The sequence below is a fragment of the Drosophila subpulchrella genome, chromosome 3R (genome assembly GCF_014743375.2).
Source record: "Drosophila subpulchrella strain 33 F10 #4 breed RU33 chromosome 3R, RU_Dsub_v1.1 Primary Assembly, whole genome shotgun sequence".
Taxonomy (NCBI): domain Eukaryota; kingdom Metazoa; phylum Arthropoda; class Insecta; order Diptera; family Drosophilidae; genus Drosophila; species Drosophila subpulchrella.
In genome coordinates, this window is record NC_050609.1 from 184,119 (window position 1) to 202,704 (window position 18,586).

The window sequence follows — 18,586 nt, forward strand, 5'->3', positions numbered from 1 at the left end:
TTTGAAAGGCAGTTCTTTGGGTCGATGAATAGTTTTGTCCTTGGTAAGTCATTAGAAAATGTAGAAAAACATTGTGATGTTGTACTATTGACACATTATCGGTCAGGACGGAATTCTCCGGGATTTAGACAACGAGTTGCTAGAAATAATTTTCGTGGCGTTGAGATATTTCCCAATAATTTGGCTGCAATTATGTCAGCAAAGACTAAAATTACCTACGATAAACCATTGTATATTGGAGTCACCGTTTTAGAAATGTCGAAATGGTTTATGTATGAACATTATTATAATTTTCTTTCTGTAAAATGTCCCTCGATAAAATTAATATACTTAAATAATAACTTGTTTGTTGCATCATTAGGAAAAGATTTGTGCAAACTAATGGAAGAAAATCCGCAACGCTTTGATATGTCGAATTATTGTTTAGCAAATTATAATAATAATTTAGATTTAATGCAAGACAAATATGGCGGCAAAATAATGACAGAATTTAAAGGGAAATAAGTAGGTTTAAGAAAATGTACATATGAACATGAAATATTATATTTATAATATTAAACACCGAAAATTAAATCAATTCTGAGAAGCAACAAGTTAATGAGAACCTTATTAAATTTAGCGCTATGTTAACTCTATCTTAAGAAGAACTTCCAATACGCTACCTTTATAATGCCAATAAATGATTTCACATTGTTATTATTATTGTTGCTCTTTTATTTATTCCCAAACTTTCCACGTGTGTATAATCTTTAATACAAAAATGCGTATAAATATTTGTATAGTATGATTTTCTTTCTGGTTATACAGGCGCGTGTATAGGCTCTAAGGATATCGCTACGATTTATAAATGTTTATGGTATATATAATAACTGTTGCATGCAATACTTGCGCGCAATTAACAATTTGAATGCAATTGAAATGGATCGAGGGTTCGAAACAATATGCGAATATCTAATAAAACGTCAAATAGTTACATATATCATTTAAAATGCATTAAAATTATGTAAATATATAAAATACATAGTAATTGGTTGATTTAAAATATACAAAATAATTTGTTTATGAAACTAAAATCTAGTCGCTTTATACAAATATCCTTTGCATTCGATTGATTAATTTCTAGCTCGACATTATAGTTCAAAGGCAGAGCCAAACGATCACTCAAAGGCACAATTAACAGACAATATTGAATTAAATTAAATATATTATAAGCAATGCCTATCTCTACCTCTTTGCTGAGCTCATTTCGCTTGCCCTGGAATTGCGGCCTCAATGGTGCCCATTTTATATATTATGGTATTATGGATCTATTTACAATTGCGTATATCGTTCAAGTTGGGGGATGAGTGCATATGAAGTGCTGTGAATCTTAATGATTAGAAGTGATCCACCTTGACGGACACTGTGTGGGCGGCGGCATTGCTGGGCAGATCGATGTTGTCCCACTCGGTGTGCAGGTTCTTCTCGCTGTCGGTCGCCTTGAGGGCCAGTCCCAGTGAGGCAGTTCGTCCGGCGCAGTGCGGAATGTTGAGTGTAACCGGAACGAGGAACTCAAGGCCCTGCGGCCCGCACATCACCAGCGGTGACAGCATTGTCTCACCTACGAGGGCAAATAATACGAGAATTAGTCGGTGATATGGATTATATTTTTTATTTAAATGCAATTAGGGTTGTGTTTTTTAGAGAGTGTTATAGGAAGTGTAAGTGGGCACAGGCATAGAATTCATTCGTTGGGAAACATGAAGTATTTGTGCTATTTTGTAAAGACATTATATAAAGGGTTTTGAAAATAAGGCTTTAGGAATATTTAGAAATAGAAAACATAAAACTAGTATTCATGGGTCTTTTAAATAATAATAAATGCTGGAAAGTGTTCAAAATTATAGGTTTTAATAAAAATGTATATGAAATTACATGCAAGAAGCCACATCTACTTGTTAGTATCACATTAAAACTACAACTAATGGTTAAACTACGACAAATCACCAGCCACCATTAGGAAAAGCTTACAAACGATAAACGATAAAAACAGAAAAACTAAATAATGCTGTAACAAAAAACAAAGTCAAAGACAGTGGACACGTGTTTTTTTTAAGAGGTTTGTGGTAGTGGCGGTGGTTTTTGGTGGATGGATACAATACGGAGTAGAGTGTGTGTGTGTTTGCTAAGGGGGACCAACCATTTTCCATGTCCAGCGGAGGACCGCCGACGGCTTGTCCCATCCGGGGATCGCTCACGGTGAAGTAGATCTCCTGACGCACTCCAGCCGGAATGGCTCCGGGCGGGATTTGCAGGGAGACGTGCCACAGCTTATCCGCCAGAGTGCCGCCGTTGGAGTCGAAGAATCCGCGGGAGGTACTGGGCTCACGGGGCAGGGTGGGAAAGGGTCCTCCGTTGGCCGGCGGAGCGTTATTCACTGGTCCGGCAATGGGCAGGGACATGCTACTGCTGAACGGAGTACTGGTGGCATTGGGTGGACCCACTGGCAGGCTGGCTTGGGATGTGTACTGGGTTTCGATGGAAGTGCAGCTGTCGCCGATGGGGGAACTCGGCGGGGGAGCTGTTCGCTTCAGGATGTTTGAGATGTGAAAGGGAGCTCTACCGGATCGAGGGGTCGGTGGTTGAATAGGAGCTGGCGGAGGTGCCAGCGGAGGAACCTGATCCGCTGCCTCAAAGACATCATCCGACTCATTGTGTGTTTCACTGGCCAGCATTCCCTCATTGTGCTGGCTATTCTCAATAGCCGTTGGATGCTCTGTCTGTTCCGCAGAACTCTCAGCCTGATCCTCTTGAGCCTCATCCTCCTCCTCGTCATCGACCTCGTCCTGAACCAGAGGAGCCCTTGCCGGATTCTCTATCACCGTATCCGAAGATTTCTGCAGATCCGATCGACTTAGGGTGGAATCTTCCACCTGCTCTTCTGGCTGAGCATTGATCTCCACTTGGATCTGCTCTGTTTTGCCTTCCTTCTCCTTTTTTTCATCTGTCTCATTCTCTCTGGACTGGAGGATACTCTCCTCCCGGGACTCGTAAATGGGCGCCGGTCTGCCCATATCCCTTTTGGACACATAAATCGGTTCAGCCATGCTGTCCAGGGCTTCCCGTCTGGTCTGATAGATCTGATCCCTCAGCTGGGCTTTAGCTTCCCTGCGACTCTGGTATATTGCCTCCGGATTGGAGGCCTCCGACTGGCTGCTGCTGCTCTGCGGGCTAAACTCCCGCTCCATGTCCCTCTTGCCCTGGCTAATCCTCTCCTGCATTTCGCGTTTCGACTGGTACAGATGATTCCGCTGCATTTCCCGCTGCATTTCACGACGGGATTGGTAGAGGGGTTCTTCCTCGGCTTGCTCATTGGCCGCTCCCGGATAGAATCTCCGGCGGGTCATCACCTCGGAATTGGGCGCCCTTCGCTGATCGGGCAGCATATAGGCTCCGTTGCGGGTCTGATAGACCTCCTGGGGATCTTGTTCGTAGCCGGGACTGATCATTGGTCTCCTCGCGGGTCCTGGATTTCCTCCTCGATCCGCTGTCGTGGTGCTGTGACGCCTTACGATCCTTCTGCCATTCCGGCCACCAGGAGCCGCAGCTGCCTCAGCCTGCCTTCTCTCGAGATCGATGCAGGCGCGATTCGCATAGAGATCATATTGGTCATATCCGTAACCATTGTCCTGGTGATGCGGCATTCGAGGAACAGTGTTCCCAATATTCCCATAGATATCCTCACTCTCCAGATTCTGGTATGTGCTGTTCATCATCTCCTGCTGTTGCGTCGGATAGTGACCACCTCTTTGGTAATAGGGATCCTGCGGATGGGGTGGCATCATGCCTTGACCGCCATGGGAACGCTCCTCAAAGCCACCAGCCGGATAGGTGGGATACTCATCCGGATAGTATGGTCTCTGCACACCCCTCTCCAACATCGATTGCTGGCGTCGCAGACCCTTGGGCTTCCGCTCCGGCTCCACCATGCTGTTCATCCTCCTCAGGGGCCTCGTGCTCTTGAGAAGGGCATTTTTCAGAGCCACCAGCGGGCTCTTCAGCACCGATTTCTTCTTCTTGTGCGGTGGCAGTGGCGGTGGAGCCATCTCCATGCCACGGTCATCGTAATACTGCTGTTGCTGCGGCTGCGGCTGCTGCTGCTGGTGATGTTGGGGATACTGCTGACGTGGTTGACTATGACCTCTAGAGGTTCCATAGTGGCCGTAATAGTTGGGATCTTGGGCCTGTGGAGGCCGCTCGTGGGGATAACGCGGCGCTGACCGGGATCTCTGCATGTGATGCCCTTGGGAAGGATGGGCGGCAGGAGGTGGCATGTTATAGTAATCATCGTAACGCTCATCGTACGGCTCCATCTCGCTAAAGATTCGTTGCATGATTCGGAAGTTTTGTGTGTAATTAGCAAGGGGTTTTCAATGGGTTCGATCTAGGGAATTTTGTGTGGTGTACAAATACTCCGATCCTTACTTTATATATTCAAAAAGATCGAGACCGAATACCTATTTTTACCAAGTGGCACAGTATGCGCAAATATATTTAATTTTTTTTAAGAATAATTTACTCAAATAGCTTATATACCTTTTTGGGGAATTTATCGTATTCAAGTTTTGAAGATATATATAGGGCATTTCTGTGACACCAAAAATGTACATTCGGATACAATTTGTTTCAAGGAAATGTGGCGCCAAAGCTAAATAACCAATAATTACTTCCTTTTCATAATGTGAATGCTGAAGGTAAAACATTGAACAACCCTGACTAACTTGGCATTTTATTCCTGCAAAACTTTCGCCAAAGACACACAAGAAGCGCATATGTATAATATAACCTTATATTATATTTAAATACTTTGCAAATTAACCAAAACTGTAGAGAAAAATAAATACCATTTACCAGTTGTTTACACTTTAGTTTAAAGTAGTTTTTTGTTAGTTATTATTTTTAATTAAAAAAGTTGACTTTACCCAAAACCGTAGTTAGATTCAAGATTAACTTTTTAAGTACCCGATAAATCTATTAAGAGTAGTTGTTTAAGAACAATCAGCTAAAAAGCATGATCATAATAAGTAGTAGTACGAGTTTGAGTTTAAGAATAGAGAAATGTGGATACGACTCTGTACTGTATAGTAAAAAATGGCAAATAGAAGTTAACCCGAAAAATGTTTTATTTTCGTTTTCATTTTTTATGTGCGTGATGCGCTCAACTTTTTACAAATTTTGTTAAGCTTTAATTTATGGTTTGGTTAATAATTTTGGTTATTGCAAAATACAATAATTATTTGAATTATGTAATATATGCGATCTGTTTTCATTGTTGTGCGTTTTTCGTGAAATTTTTGCATCGAATAATTTGTAATGACCAGCAACCGTATGAAATTATGAATAGATTGGCATAATGATTGATTGATTGACTGATTGTTTTGGCTGACTGATTGACTGGATGTTTTTGATAGAGTATTGTAAAGTACAAAAATGGCATTTAACAAGAATATAAAACATTTTTCGTTAACACAAATGTTGAAAATTGAGGGGGATCAAAGAGATTTCTGTATGTTTTTCGTGTGTGTGTGTTTTATTATTTTTTTTTGTATCGTTTGGGAAGGAAGATATACTCCTGGAGGAGCAATGGATTTATCAGGGGGATGGAAAATTCAGGGGCTACGGGTATCTGACATGGACTCACCTCATGTTGTGATGGTGCCCGGCGGCAGCTCCGATTTGCGGTTTACGATAAAGTTCGAAGGCCGAACCACGCTGCTCCCGACTTCCAGCCAAATCCAGGGCATGGCGTTCAGGGGTATGAGGTGGTAGGTTTCCTATGGGTAATTGTAAAGGGTGGGTATTATAAAAGATATCTCTGGAATTTTGGGAATATTTTTAATGAAATTTTAAGACAGTTTTAGGATCGATTTCTCAATGTCAGGTTAAGGCTGCAGTTGATTATATGTTAAAAACTTAACATGGAGTAAAATTGTTTGAAAATACAAATTCGTTTTCTCAATGTGAGGTTTAGGTTAGGAACTAAAAACGTTACCATATCTAAACGATTTATATCTGAGTCATTCAGAGATTACATTTTTCTGAAACAGCAATTTAATTCAATGACAAAAGATAACATGACATTGAGAAATCGGCCGTTAGAAAAGCAATATATAAAAGTTTGTTCTAGGATTGAACTTCTTCTAACTAGTGATGTCCCGTTCGTATTTCAAATAAACACTTAAGAGGATATAGCTCACCTATTGGCGGTGGCATGCCGCGATGTGGTGCTATATAGGGTCCTGTGCCACTGCCCCCGTTGTAGTGGTGACTGTTGCCATTGTAGCCATTGGCCTGCGGATATGGTTGAGGTGGTGGAGCCTGTCCGTAGTTGCCATTGCTTCCTCCATAAGTGGGTTGCTGCTGCTGCGGTGGCGGTGGTTGCATGTGTCCATTGCTGGGTGAACCCGGAGTCGCCTGCTGGCCGTAGTGATGATGCGAGGGCGTTGGTGGATAATAGAAGCCGTTGGGGGAACGTGGGGAACCGGAGTCCTAAAAAGAAGATTTACCAAATGAGTTCAAGGTTCAAAAAAGGTATCACCTAAAGATTAAACTTACCCCATTCTCCCAGGGAGTGGTGCCACCGCTTCCACTGCTGCCACCACTTTGCACCGGTGGCCTATAGTTCTTGGGTTTCGGCGGTGGCACCGGCTTAAACGGTCCACTGCCATTGCTGCTGGGCGTTCCGCTGCCATTCATCTGGTTCTGACCATTGGGCACATTCGGAGGTGGAACCACTCCATGTGGCGCCGTCTTCGGCAGCTTGGTGTAATCCGCTTGCGTGACAGAGTTGTTGCGACTGATTCATGTGGTTTTCGGGATTGTGGATCGGGTGATATAGTTGCGTTATGGGTGGCAGTGGTTGTGGGAGTGTGATATTGTGTTTAAACAGTTGATGATGGCGAGCACAAAACATAAGCAAGAAAGAGAAAAAGTTTTTGTAATTATAAGGACATGTGTGATAGACATATGAAAGTTATTCAAAGTGCTAAGACGGGCATTCAAAAGTCTGGGTCGAACAGGTGTGAATATCATTTATTGCACTTTGGGTTTGGGCTCTCAAAATATATGTACATGGTTGTTTGGAGCTAATACAATACACAAGATATTTTTGAAAAGTAAAATATAGTTTTAAACAGATCTCGAATGTTGTTTTTTGGGGAGAATCAAAAGGAATAATCAAAGGATTTCTCTAGTGCATTTTCGCATATAAAAAGAGTCGTAGTTTATCTATTAAATAAGTTCGTTTTCGATTTCGTTGCTTAGACCAAAGTGTCGTAGGCCGAGGCGCTGGACATCAGGGCAGGAGGTGGCAGTGGTGCCAGTGGAGCCATCAGGGCATGCAGACGTGGTGCAGCGATGGGACGACGATCGAAGCCGCCGGAGGAGAGGCGGAGCAGCTGCTGCTGGGTCAGCTGAAGGCCGCAGGACATGGGGAGGGGCATGGGTAGGGGGTGTAGGGGTGGCAGTTGAAGGGGCAAGGACGAGGGCGAAGGTGAGAGCGACAACGAGGAGGGGGGTGAGCGCGAGTGCATCAAATGCAAGTGCTGCAAATGGGGCGCATGGAGGTGATAGCGTCTAATGGACCCGGGACATATACATGGACACAATTATTCATATTTTATATTCATATATTCAGAGAGATACAAAAGAATATATTTACGACACAGTCGACAAATGCATGCGAGTGAGTTGAATAATAACGACGACGCAGGAAAAAGAGAAAGTAAAGTAGTTGGTTTATATTTTTAACAGTTCCTTGCGATATGTACAATTTCTGGGGGAGTATCCTGAACAATTAATTGGGTTTTATCGTTCATACCTGTATTTTCCGTAATCCGTTTTGGTCTCCACCAAAGGCTTTCGCGGGCTGCTTTCTAAACCCAGATTTGAGGGACGCTGTGGTGTGCCATTACGAGGATCTGAAAAGAACATAATTTATATTTTTATAAATAAGAATTCTCCTGCGATTTAAAGAATAGCTTACCAATATTACGGGACGCATTCATCTCATGATAGTGCGGCCTGCCTGGACTGCTCTGGCGGTTCAGATCGTTGGGTCCTCCGAAACTGCGATGATCATGGGGAGTACGGCCGTAGTCATGCGACTGACCCACCGGAGGCAAGGGGCGACCACTGAAATAATTTATAAAATAAATAAAAATTAAATATTTTTAATATAATATATAGATATTAACAGGCTCACCTTGCATTTGGCACTGATTTGAGATCGTCGGGTGCATTGGGACCCAGTCGGCCCAGGTTCTGCATGGCCATTTGTGTATTGTTGTACGAATCGTAGCTGGACACACTGTCATAGGTGGATGCACCTCCTCCGGTGCCTCCTCCTCCTCCGTTGGCCTTCAGCTGGGCATTCAGACGTGCCTGTCGCTCCAGGGAGGCATGAGTTTGCTGCTGCTGCTGCTGCTGGCGATCCAGGGTTTCAGCTGCTCCGGCACCGACCAGAGCATTTCGGGTGATGTACTCCGCTTGGACATCGTCCTGCACCACAGCCTTGCCGAACAGACGCTCCTGGGCACTTCGGCCCAGGGTTCCATTTCGCGATGATGAACCCGAGGTGTTCAGGGGGATATCCCCCGGCTTGGACTGACGATCGATGCGGGGCGGAAGATCAGGGGCATTGATCCCGTATAGGGATTGCGGCCTCACTGCAGCCGGATCTACTCCTCCTCCTCCTCCGCCGCCTGGTGGCTGCGGCTGTGGTGGCACATTGGTGCCGTAGATGCTGTACTTGCTGGAGTCCATGGTCTGGCGGCGATTGGGATTCCCGGGGACACCATGGTCATAGGGTACCTGTGGCAGGTGCATTGCAAGGTGTGGTGAGTGGGCGGCGAAATAGATTAGTCAATAGATAGGTTAAATAGGTCAACAAAACCCAGTTATTATTGGAAACTATTTGTTTTTAACAATTTCATATAAAACATATAAAAATTTCCAGTGATTTTGTTGACCTTTGTTATTTTAATGCATTTTATTAGGGCGCTTGAAAAATGTTTAAATTTTGGTTTGATTATCTTTTGTATTTGTTTTTTTTTAGTGGAAGCGCATGCCAAGTTTATTTCTTAGTTTGAGTTTGAGTTGATTTCGCATGTTTGTTTCTTAGGTTTGTTTTGGTTTTTCGACCTCTTACCGTATATGGAGGTGGTAGTCCTTCACCAATTATGTCTCTATCCCTATCCAAGTTATCCTGATTAGTGGCAATCGATGGATCTGAGCTCGCTTTAACCAACTGCGGCAAATTGCCAAGCGACAATGATGCGGATGGGCCCGGACTCAGTTCCAAATCGGATTCGGGACTTGATGCATACGAGAGTCGGGATGTGGTCATGGGGAATAGGAAATCGTCGGAGAGGGATTCTACGGGCTGGGGTTCGGATTTTTGGTATTTTGCGGATTAGGCGCAGAGCGTTAATTGAATTTAAGCGGTTTTTTCGTTGATTTTCGAATGTCAAATTTAGCGCGTTGAGAGCAACCAACATTTGTTTTGATAGTAAATAAAACGCAAGAACAGCAACAAGAAACGTATATGAAACATTAAAAATCATGATTGATTGATTGATTGATTGATTGATTCGATTCGTTGCGATTGATTGAACGGCGTTCGATTGCGAAGCATTTGGATACGTAATGTGTGGACGAACACAAGATATTTGGTATTTTGAATATATATTTTGTTTGGTTTTTAGTTTGGACGAGGACATTTTGATTATTTTGGTGGTGTTTGTTTTAATATATGCATCGGGTTTTACGGGTGATTAAGCGGGGAATGACCATGATGATGTATTTTTGGTATTTTTTTGGTATGTAAATAAAAGAAACAAATGAAACGAAAAACATTTAGTTAGCAACTTTATAAAAATATTGGCAAAAATTTGTATGGCGATTTTTGCGTATATACTTAGCCTAAATATGTTTGTCAAATAGAATTTCATTTTTGGATATATTGATGGTGAGATTTGGAGGATTGGAGGTACAAAAACTGTCATTCCATTGGGCGTAGAAAGTGGAAATGTTTAAAGATAAAAATGTATTTAAAAGTGTAAGAAATGCAGAGAATAAGTTTTATACTTTCATCTTTCCCGTTGAAATGACAATTTCTTAATCGAGGGTTATATGGTAATCATGATCTCTCTACATGCTTTTAGCTTCACAATTACACACATTTATATGTACATATTTGTTGAGTAGCGGTCTACACACAATATTATTGTTCTTGATCATGCTACATGAGGAGTTTTGGGTCTTATGAATAATTTAGTACGAAGAACTACATGCGATTATTACACACAGAATGGGTTTGGTTTGGGTAGGATAGAGAGATTCAGTTGAAAAGTTTTGTGTCCCAATGGGAATGATATAGACAACTCCAAAATCATTCCCTGAACCCTTTCAACTAAATTAACACCGATTCTCATGCAATGCATTCGTTAATTTGGCCAACATTGTTGTTGGAATCAGCATTATTAACATGGCTTATATTGTTATTATTATTAATGTTGCTGTTGTTGTGGTTGTTGTTGTTGTTGTTGTTGTTGCTGCTACTAATAGTACTACATTGATTATTGTTTAGGCTACTTGAATTATTGAGACTGGCAATTTGATTGGTGAGATTATTGAAGGCCAGCGAAAAGCTGCCCTCATCCGCCAAAGTGCCATCACTGCTCTCATGACCATTGCTGAACCCATTGCCATTGCCGAGAAGATTGCTAAGTGATCCCGAGGAGGAGGAGTAATTGGATCTACCCTGACCATTGCTAATGAATCGCTGCTGTGGCTTGGCCATCGGTGCCCTTTTGCCTGTATTCGATGCATCCACAAGATGCTGCTGCTGCTGCTGCTGCTGCTCCAGCTGCAGATTGCTGTTCTTGCTCTTGGCCTGATCCGACTGCTGACCTTGCTGCTGGGGCAGAAGATTCAGACTGGAGTCGAAGAGATTCTTCTGCAGCAGCAGCTCGTGGTAGTAGTAGGGCGTGGTCCTACGTTCCACCTGGGCATTGGTTCGCAATCCATAGCGGCCGACCTGTGCAGCTGGTCCGGGTTGAAAGCCCCTCGCCAAGTTCGAGTGATTCGTCGTACTGCCCCCATTTAGATTGGAGTTCAAAAAGCTCTGACTCATTAGATTTGGCTGAGAACTATGGTACTGGGAATCGTTACTATCCTCCAGTGGCATTATGGGAGCAGGATCTACGGGCGGTGCCAGGCCACTGGGCATCGAAGAGGCGGGCTTTATGATCGGAACCATGGTATAGGACCTCCTATCTCGGGGTTTTTCGGCCAAACTCTGGCTGTGGGCATAGCCCACGGGCGGGGGGCGTGGCGGCGGAGGGGTGTTGGCCTGGCCCTGGGTTAGCGAATACGGTTTACTCGGATTCTGGTTAAGATTGAGATTCTGCGAGTAGCGTGGCACTGAGGTCGATGAAATGGGACGGCAGCAAGCCAATTTGCAGGGCTGGGCGATGTAGGGGGGGAATAACATTTCGGTGGGGGAATCGGGGAACTGTTAATATGTTTATATTTTTTACGATTTGTCGACAACAATCATGGGCATGTTTGTAAGTTCATGTGTGTGTGTGTGGTTGTGTGTTTTAAAAAACGAATAAGAAAAAGTTTCGAAAGTATAAATTAGAATATTGACCATTACCATTTGTAGAAATTATAGAGTTATAGGGGTTTTAAAATTAGTTCAAGATAATTGGGAATTAAATTACTGGGCTGGGAAATCTTTGGTATAACTAAAACATTCTTTTTTCTAAAGCTGTCGTCTTGACTTAATAAGAAAGTAGGTATTTATTGGTAGGTTATAGTGTTGCTATGCTAATTGACCTCAAAATGTGCTAAGTAATTTTAAGTTTTAAAAGGGGAAAATGTAACTCAAACTGGTTTTTGAATTACTATCAAAAGGCATTCTCGCAAGTTACAAACTAAAATTATTTTGGTAAATATAAAAACGTTTATGTGTTGTTTGGAGTTACTTAACTAATTAGACCTTTAAATGTATATCAATTTATTAAAGCTTTTTAGTTCCAAGAGAAGTTATTTCATATCTTATGACCTTGAAATCAAATCTTTTTAAGAGTACTAACAACATTTAAAGAAACGAATCCCATTTTAAATACAAATCCTAAATCTCCCCTATACTATATAATACTGTTCCGAAAACTGTACTTTCCCATCACCTTTTTGGACAGTTAGGACATCGTTAGATATTACGAAGTTATCAAATGGAATCACGACATCCACGAGATGCTTAGGGTTTCAATTAGAACTTAAGGACTAACTACATTGGACAATACGCAGACAACAACTAGAATGGACTTGAGATCTGGACAGGACGAAGAACTCACCTTGGACTCGGACATCCACACGGCGCCGCTCTGCTGCAGATCGATCGAATCGCGCAACTTTCGGTACCAGGACTCTTCGTCGCTCAACGCGATCTGGGTGCTGAAGATGTGCGACCAGACGCGCTCCAGTTTCTGGCACTGCTCCAGCAGCTTCTTGGAGCTCTTGTGGGCCGCCTTCGGGAGTCCGTGGCGCAGCTGCTTGATCATGTGCTTGCTGTCCGTCTTCAGGAAGATGACCACCGGATAGAACTGGGCGTAGTTGAGGCGATCCACCGCATTGGGGGTGATATCCAAGAGGGCATGCTTTCCTCGATCCATCACATCGCGTATGTTCGACAGTCGTACAATTCGGCACTTTCCACTACTAGCAGTTCCCGCGGACTTGTCGTCATCCTGCAGAGGAGTTGAGAATTTGTCGGGGAAGTCCTTGGCCAAACGCTCGCGGGCCAAATCGGAAACGGGTCCAAAGAGCACCACGGGTCGCACAAAACCAGGATGACGCAGGACGACACGCTCGTAGGCGGGGAATTTGGAAATGCTGTCGGAGAAGACCACATCGTCCCAGTTCTCGCGGGACAGACTCTTCGAGCGGCGGTGCGTCGATCTGTCGGTTAAAAAGTAAAGGTTATTTTAGGAATAAACTTTTATATAATAATTTATTAAACCCACCTTCGTCTCCTGAAGAAGTTGCCTCTTGACTCGTTGGCATTCATCTCCTTCTTGGTGGCATTGAACTGGGCAGTGGCCAGTTCCTCGGCCCTCGATTTGTTCGGTATCACGCCGCGCTGCATCTCCTGGTGACCACGACCGATCTTGAGCACCTGCCAGGAGCCAACCACCCCATTGTGCAGGGTGTCGATCACCCGGAAAACATCACCTGCCTTGAAGGCCATCTCGCCCTTGGAAGGATTATCGCAGTGGAAGTGCGTCTTGATGTGGAAGGAGTCGCCGCGTTGGTTGGTCACCACCTCATCGTACTCCTCCTTGCAGTACTGCACAATCAGATCGATGCGATCTTGCAGGCTGAGCAGAAAGAGGACTGCCTCCTCCCGCGTCACTCCGTTCATGTCCATGTCGTTGACCTTGAGGATCTTGTCGCCAGGCATAAGACCCTGCAGGGAGGCTGGTGATCCTGGTTGAACGGCAGTCACAAAGATGCCGGCCTCATTGCCACCGGTTAGCCGGATGCCCACGCTTCCCTCCTTCTGGAAGGAAATGAATCTCGGCTCGGCACTCTGACGTTCCTCGTAGAGTTGCCTCCGGGAGCTGTAGAAATCCTCTTGGGCAGCTCCACCGCTCGATCCTCTGGGTGGTGGTGGGCGTGGCGGTTCGTCGATGCCGGCACTTCTGCCCCTTGTTGGGGTGACGGGTCTATCCAGCTGCTGTAGGGATACCCCATCCATGATGGGTCCCCGGGAGCGACCCCGCGGTGTGAGATTACTCTTCTCCTCGTTCAGCCCATTGCCATTCATATTCGGAACATTGGAGGTGCGAGTGGGAGGCTGCACGTACAGATTCTGGGAGGAATAACTGGCTCCGCCGGGCAGATAGGGATCCTCTAGATTGTTGTTACTGCTACTGCATCCGGATACCTGAGGCTGATGACTGGCGTATATGTTTCCCGACGCCTGGTGGCTGGCCGAATTGTTGAGATTCAGTTGGCTCACAGCTGCCTGGTTGGTGATATCCCGCAGAACCACTAGATTCAATCGTTCCTTGCAGCCATCGATAATCTTTTTGGCCTCCTTGAGACTCATCGTATCGCCGCAGTTGGTGTTGTGGATGCGGGTGATGATGTCGCCCTCCTGTAGACTATAACCATTGGCATTCAGCTGCTCGCGGGCCTTGGAGGAGATCTCCTTGACGAACAGCCTGCAGCCAAGAACCACTCCATAGTCGTCTTTTTTGCCCCCTTTCGTCAGGGTCACCTTGATGGGCTGCCCTCCACTGGCATTCTGTACCAGCGAGGAGTTGAGGGAGTTGGGCTGGCTCAGGTTGGTCATGGGTGTTGGAGGAACTCCTCCACTTCCATTGGCCACCAGACCCACCGAGCTCAGGCTGTGCGAATGCTGATGCTGCACTGCTCCGCCAGGATTTATGGGATTCAGGGGCACGCGACGCTTGACCACCAGTTGGACCGTGTTGCCACTATCCCGAAGCACCTGCACCGCCGTCGCATACTCCACGTTCTCCAGAGAGACGCCGTTCACCGATATTATACGATCGTTGACTCTGCAAAGAGGTACAAAAAATGGTTTCAGTGCCAGGCAGATAAAATGGATCACTTGGTGTGCTTCTGTAATTGTCGGGTAGCTCGTAAACCCTGCCCTAATGGCCGAATCGTGACCAAACTAGAGAACTACAGGTTTCTGTTTATATGCAGGTCATTAGAAACGACCTTGTCCATTTTTACACAGTCATTAGACTTGCAGCCATAATTAAGAAAAGCATTCTGTGCAGAGTACCAACTTGGAAATACCCAGGAAATATATTAATTTATTTATTTGGGCTATGCTTAGAAGGGAAAATGGTTAGAAGGTCGATCTGGTTATCATATCAGCTATTAAGCACTATCATAATGACCTGAATAAAATAATTGAAAATGATTCGATAACCTTAATTGGACCCTCAATGTCAGTATTGAGTACGGGGTATCTAAAACAGTAGCACATATGATATTTAAAACCCCTCTAGCTCAAGATACCAAATGTTTCGGATCATTGAGTGCAAGGCGATCGGGCAGGTACAGATCGGACTTCGCAGTCTCAATCCCCCAGAAACTCGAAACGGAATCAGGTTAGACTTGGATTGAAGACATACGCTAATAAACAGGCAATTGTCTGAGTTCTTCAGCATGACTAGACTGGAAGTAATAGAGCCGAGAATCGAGTGCCGAGAATCGAGAACCGAGGCGTCTGCTAAGCGGCTTCCGTGGATTTCTTCGGAATATCTCTGGTTCGGTACTTCGGCACTTGGTTTATTTGTACAGACCTGAACAATTACGGTCCGTTCTTGGAACGGAACACAACAGAAGTGGAGGAATGAAAAGTAAAAATGTAATAGTAAATAGCACATGACGAATTAACGACAAGAATGTTATACTTTAGATCCAGATACAATTGTACAATATAAGTGTGTGTTGCTCTCGTCGCGGCAGACAAAGTGGTTAATGATAGAAATTATACTGCATGTCTGAGGCGAAAAATAACCATAATTAAGTTGTCTGCGAGTGCAGAAAGAAGCGGCAGCCGAACGGAGCCAAACGGAGCCGGGTTTTACTTTCGGTTCGTCGATGGAACCATTGAGTCTGGTCGGAGCGGCTTAACAATTAAGCCGGCCAAAAATGTGGAAAATGCGACATGGAATGGTATGAGCTAGGTTGGGAAAACCAACTTATGTACTCAGAAAAAAACTTACAAAACTTACATGTTTTGAAAAAATATTTATGAAATCTAGAAAACTAAAATATTACCTATAGGATGAAAATATAAGGATAATTTTAGCTAACTGAATTTCATAGGTCAGGTTTCGGCTTTACCTTTTATTATATGAGAGTGCATGTCATAACGCACATTGTCATAACGCCCGTAGCCCTTAAAAAACTTTTTGGGTGGGCGTTATGACACTTTCATAAGTGACATTTTCCCTTAACTCATTTTTAAAGTAGAAGTATAGAACATTTTTCCCGAGTTAAGCCCATTTTTCTGCAGTGTATCCTAGCTACTAAGCTGCATAACAGTGAAACTTTGCCCATAATGAACCCACATGCTCTAAGCCAGCTTGCAAACCCATGTGCTGAACTGCAGCTAATTTCCACTTGTCTCCGCACACTTGGCAAACATTTTTCCAGCCTCGGCAGCGGGATTTTCCCTTTGAAATCCTCCGGCAGACTCAGGTAAGGGACAACGTGAACATAGTTCCCTGCATGTATGGGCCAGGGTAAATAGTTTCTTGGGAAAAAAGATTATGACAAGTTTGTAATCACTAGGGTCTGGCCAAGGGCCTTGCTCTCCGCTCGCCGTCTATTGAAAAACGCTTTGGAATTTTTATTATCAACCAGAGGAAAACAGCTTCAGAGGGTCGGAGTTGGAGCTGTCGAGGCGTTGGTTTAATTATATTTTTTTGGGGGTCTGCTACGTGAGTCTGAAGTATTGAAGTGTGCGCATTTCGGGTTTAATTTTCGAAGGAGTGGGTATAAAAAAAATAAGAAAAAAGTTATAAGCCCAAGATTAACGATGTCAATTGTCAGCGGCATGATGGGAATTTATAATGCTCATTTTTGGGTTGAAGGAGGGAACAACTAGTTCTGGGCAAATGGGAAATGCTTAGTCTGCATTTTGTTTCATCAGCCGGCATGGGGGCCCATTCAACATGTCAGACTTATCCCGAACAACAATTAATTTCCTGCCGGATAATAATTCAAAATGCATTGCAAGAGGTTTACTTCCGAAGGGGTCAGTAACTTTTGTTGAGTCATCCCTTGGGTTCTAGATACTTACTGCAATCGATCCTCGGCGGGTCCACCTTTCAGCACATCGCTAACTGCTATCGAGGGATCACCGTTGGCGAAATGCGGATTATCACGTCCACCGGAAACGGCGATGCCGAATCCATAGCCCGGCACCCGAGTCACAGCAACTGTGTGGTATTCCCAAGTGGTGCGATCACCCTGGAAAAATTCGAAGAATAAAAGGGAGAATGTTATTAATAATCACATATGTATAACAAATTCACAAAATGTATCACAAGAGTTTCGTTTATAAAAATACTTTTCAAATATTTTCCTGTAAACTAGAAATTAATCGAGGAATTTTGTGAGTACCTATAAACATTTTTCTTTGCTGTCCATCTTAATTTATTTCAATATAATTTAATTGGAATTTGTTAAGGACGGCTGGCAGGCGGAAATGCACATGTGACTTCCGTTTCTCCATTATTTTTACATACTCGTTATAAGCGACCTGTTGCCCAGGCCCTAGAACAACCCATGAACGACCCAGCCACTCGGACACGATTCAATTTTATGCACTAGAGGTTCCAAAAGAAATGCGTATATGCACGTAAAATGGGTAGTGGTTAGTTGTAAAAATAATAATAAAAATAATAGAGGAAACAGGAGTTGTTGTTGGGTGTGCACATGCTGTGACTGAATGGAAATTCGTCGAGTTTTCTTTTTTTTTTCCTGTTGTTTTAGTGACTGAGCCACCTGACACAAAGCGGAACTAAATAAAGCTGAAAACGATTTGTTTACGAATGAATTCTGTTTGAAAAGGCTATGAATGAAGTGGAATCTAAATCCATAAACTTTGGAATGGTTTAAATCATTTCGTTTAGCACAAAAGAATTCGAGTTATAAAAGATAATGAAAGATGTTTGTGATGAACTAGAAATGTGAGTTAAATGTATGTAAATTCACTTTTTAATGGGCACAAAAGAAATTTCTTTCTCATCTCGAATTTCCAGTTTTAATTATGAATAATAGCTAGAATAAACATTCTCATATCATTAAAGTCTTATTAGGTTTTGTATTTATAGAACTTTTTTCTATGTTTATTTATAATGATTAAATGGGAACCAAATTCATATTTCAAGTTGTTTGGCGTAGTAAATCAATTACATTTAGTTTGAAATTCAAAAACTCAATTAAATTAATGATTTCAATCGGCCTGCTAGCGTTTCCTCACCCAATTTAACGCCTGCAATTACCAAAACATTTTAGTTTGACTTCATTTACCCTCACAGCAGGTACTGGGTGGAACGCAATCGGAATGCCCATTCGACACACTACCCCCATAGGGGAAAACTCAATTGAGAGATCCAACTCAATCATTACACAAATCCAATATACAATGAAGATAAATCAATTAAAATCAAATCCCATCAAGCTCTTTCCCAATCCCAATGCTTGCATTCAATTCGCCATGATTCACTCGACAAAAACGTTTCCGAAACTGCAATCAATTTCAAATCTGTCGCTCGGCGAGCCAGCCAATCCCATAAAACAACCAAAAAAAATTAAAGCGAAATTTTCATGCCTGTCTCAGGTGGGCGCCACAAAAATAAAATTAACAAAATTTTAACAGACAGACGCAACACGACGCATCCAATTACAAAGACTCGGAATAACATTCCACGCGTGGGCTGGTATAAATAACAAACAAAATTAACTAACGAAAATACAAATT

At 43.4% G+C, this 18,586-nt stretch overlaps 1 protein-coding gene across 14 annotated transcripts in view; it reads right to left on the reverse strand.

The window, feature by feature from the left end:
• Nucleotides 1-693: 693 nt before the first annotated feature.
• LOC119551839 (tight junction protein ZO-1) overlaps nt 694-18,586 on the reverse strand; it is a 90,435-nt gene continuing 72,542 nt past the window's right edge. For 5 of the 14 annotated variants that reach the window (XM_037861414.1, XM_037861430.1, XM_037861436.1 and 2 more), the window contains 12 exons: nt 16,901-17,070; nt 13,071-14,633; nt 12,402-13,005; nt 9,188-9,421; nt 8,243-8,850; nt 8,024-8,172; nt 7,859-7,958; nt 6,595-6,835; nt 6,237-6,528; nt 5,681-5,813; nt 2,180-4,356; nt 694-1,600 (listed from right to left, as the gene is read on the reverse strand). In XM_037861414.1, the coding sequence (XP_037717342.1) occupies nt 1,377-1,600; nt 2,180-4,356; nt 5,681-5,813; nt 6,237-6,528; nt 6,595-6,835; nt 7,859-7,958; nt 8,024-8,172; nt 8,243-8,850; nt 9,188-9,421; nt 12,402-13,005; nt 13,071-14,633; nt 16,901-17,070 (6,495 nt within the window). In that variant the 3' untranslated portion in view covers nt 694-1,376. Of the gene's footprint in view, nt 1,601-2,179; nt 4,357-5,676; nt 5,814-6,236; nt 6,529-6,594; nt 6,836-7,052; nt 7,615-7,858; nt 7,959-8,023; nt 8,173-8,242; nt 8,851-9,187; nt 11,555-12,401; nt 13,006-13,070; nt 14,634-16,900; nt 17,071-18,586 lie in introns of those variants that run through there. The other 9 variants (XM_037861496.1, XM_037861504.1, XM_037861520.1 and 6 more) reach the window with 5 other exon arrangements.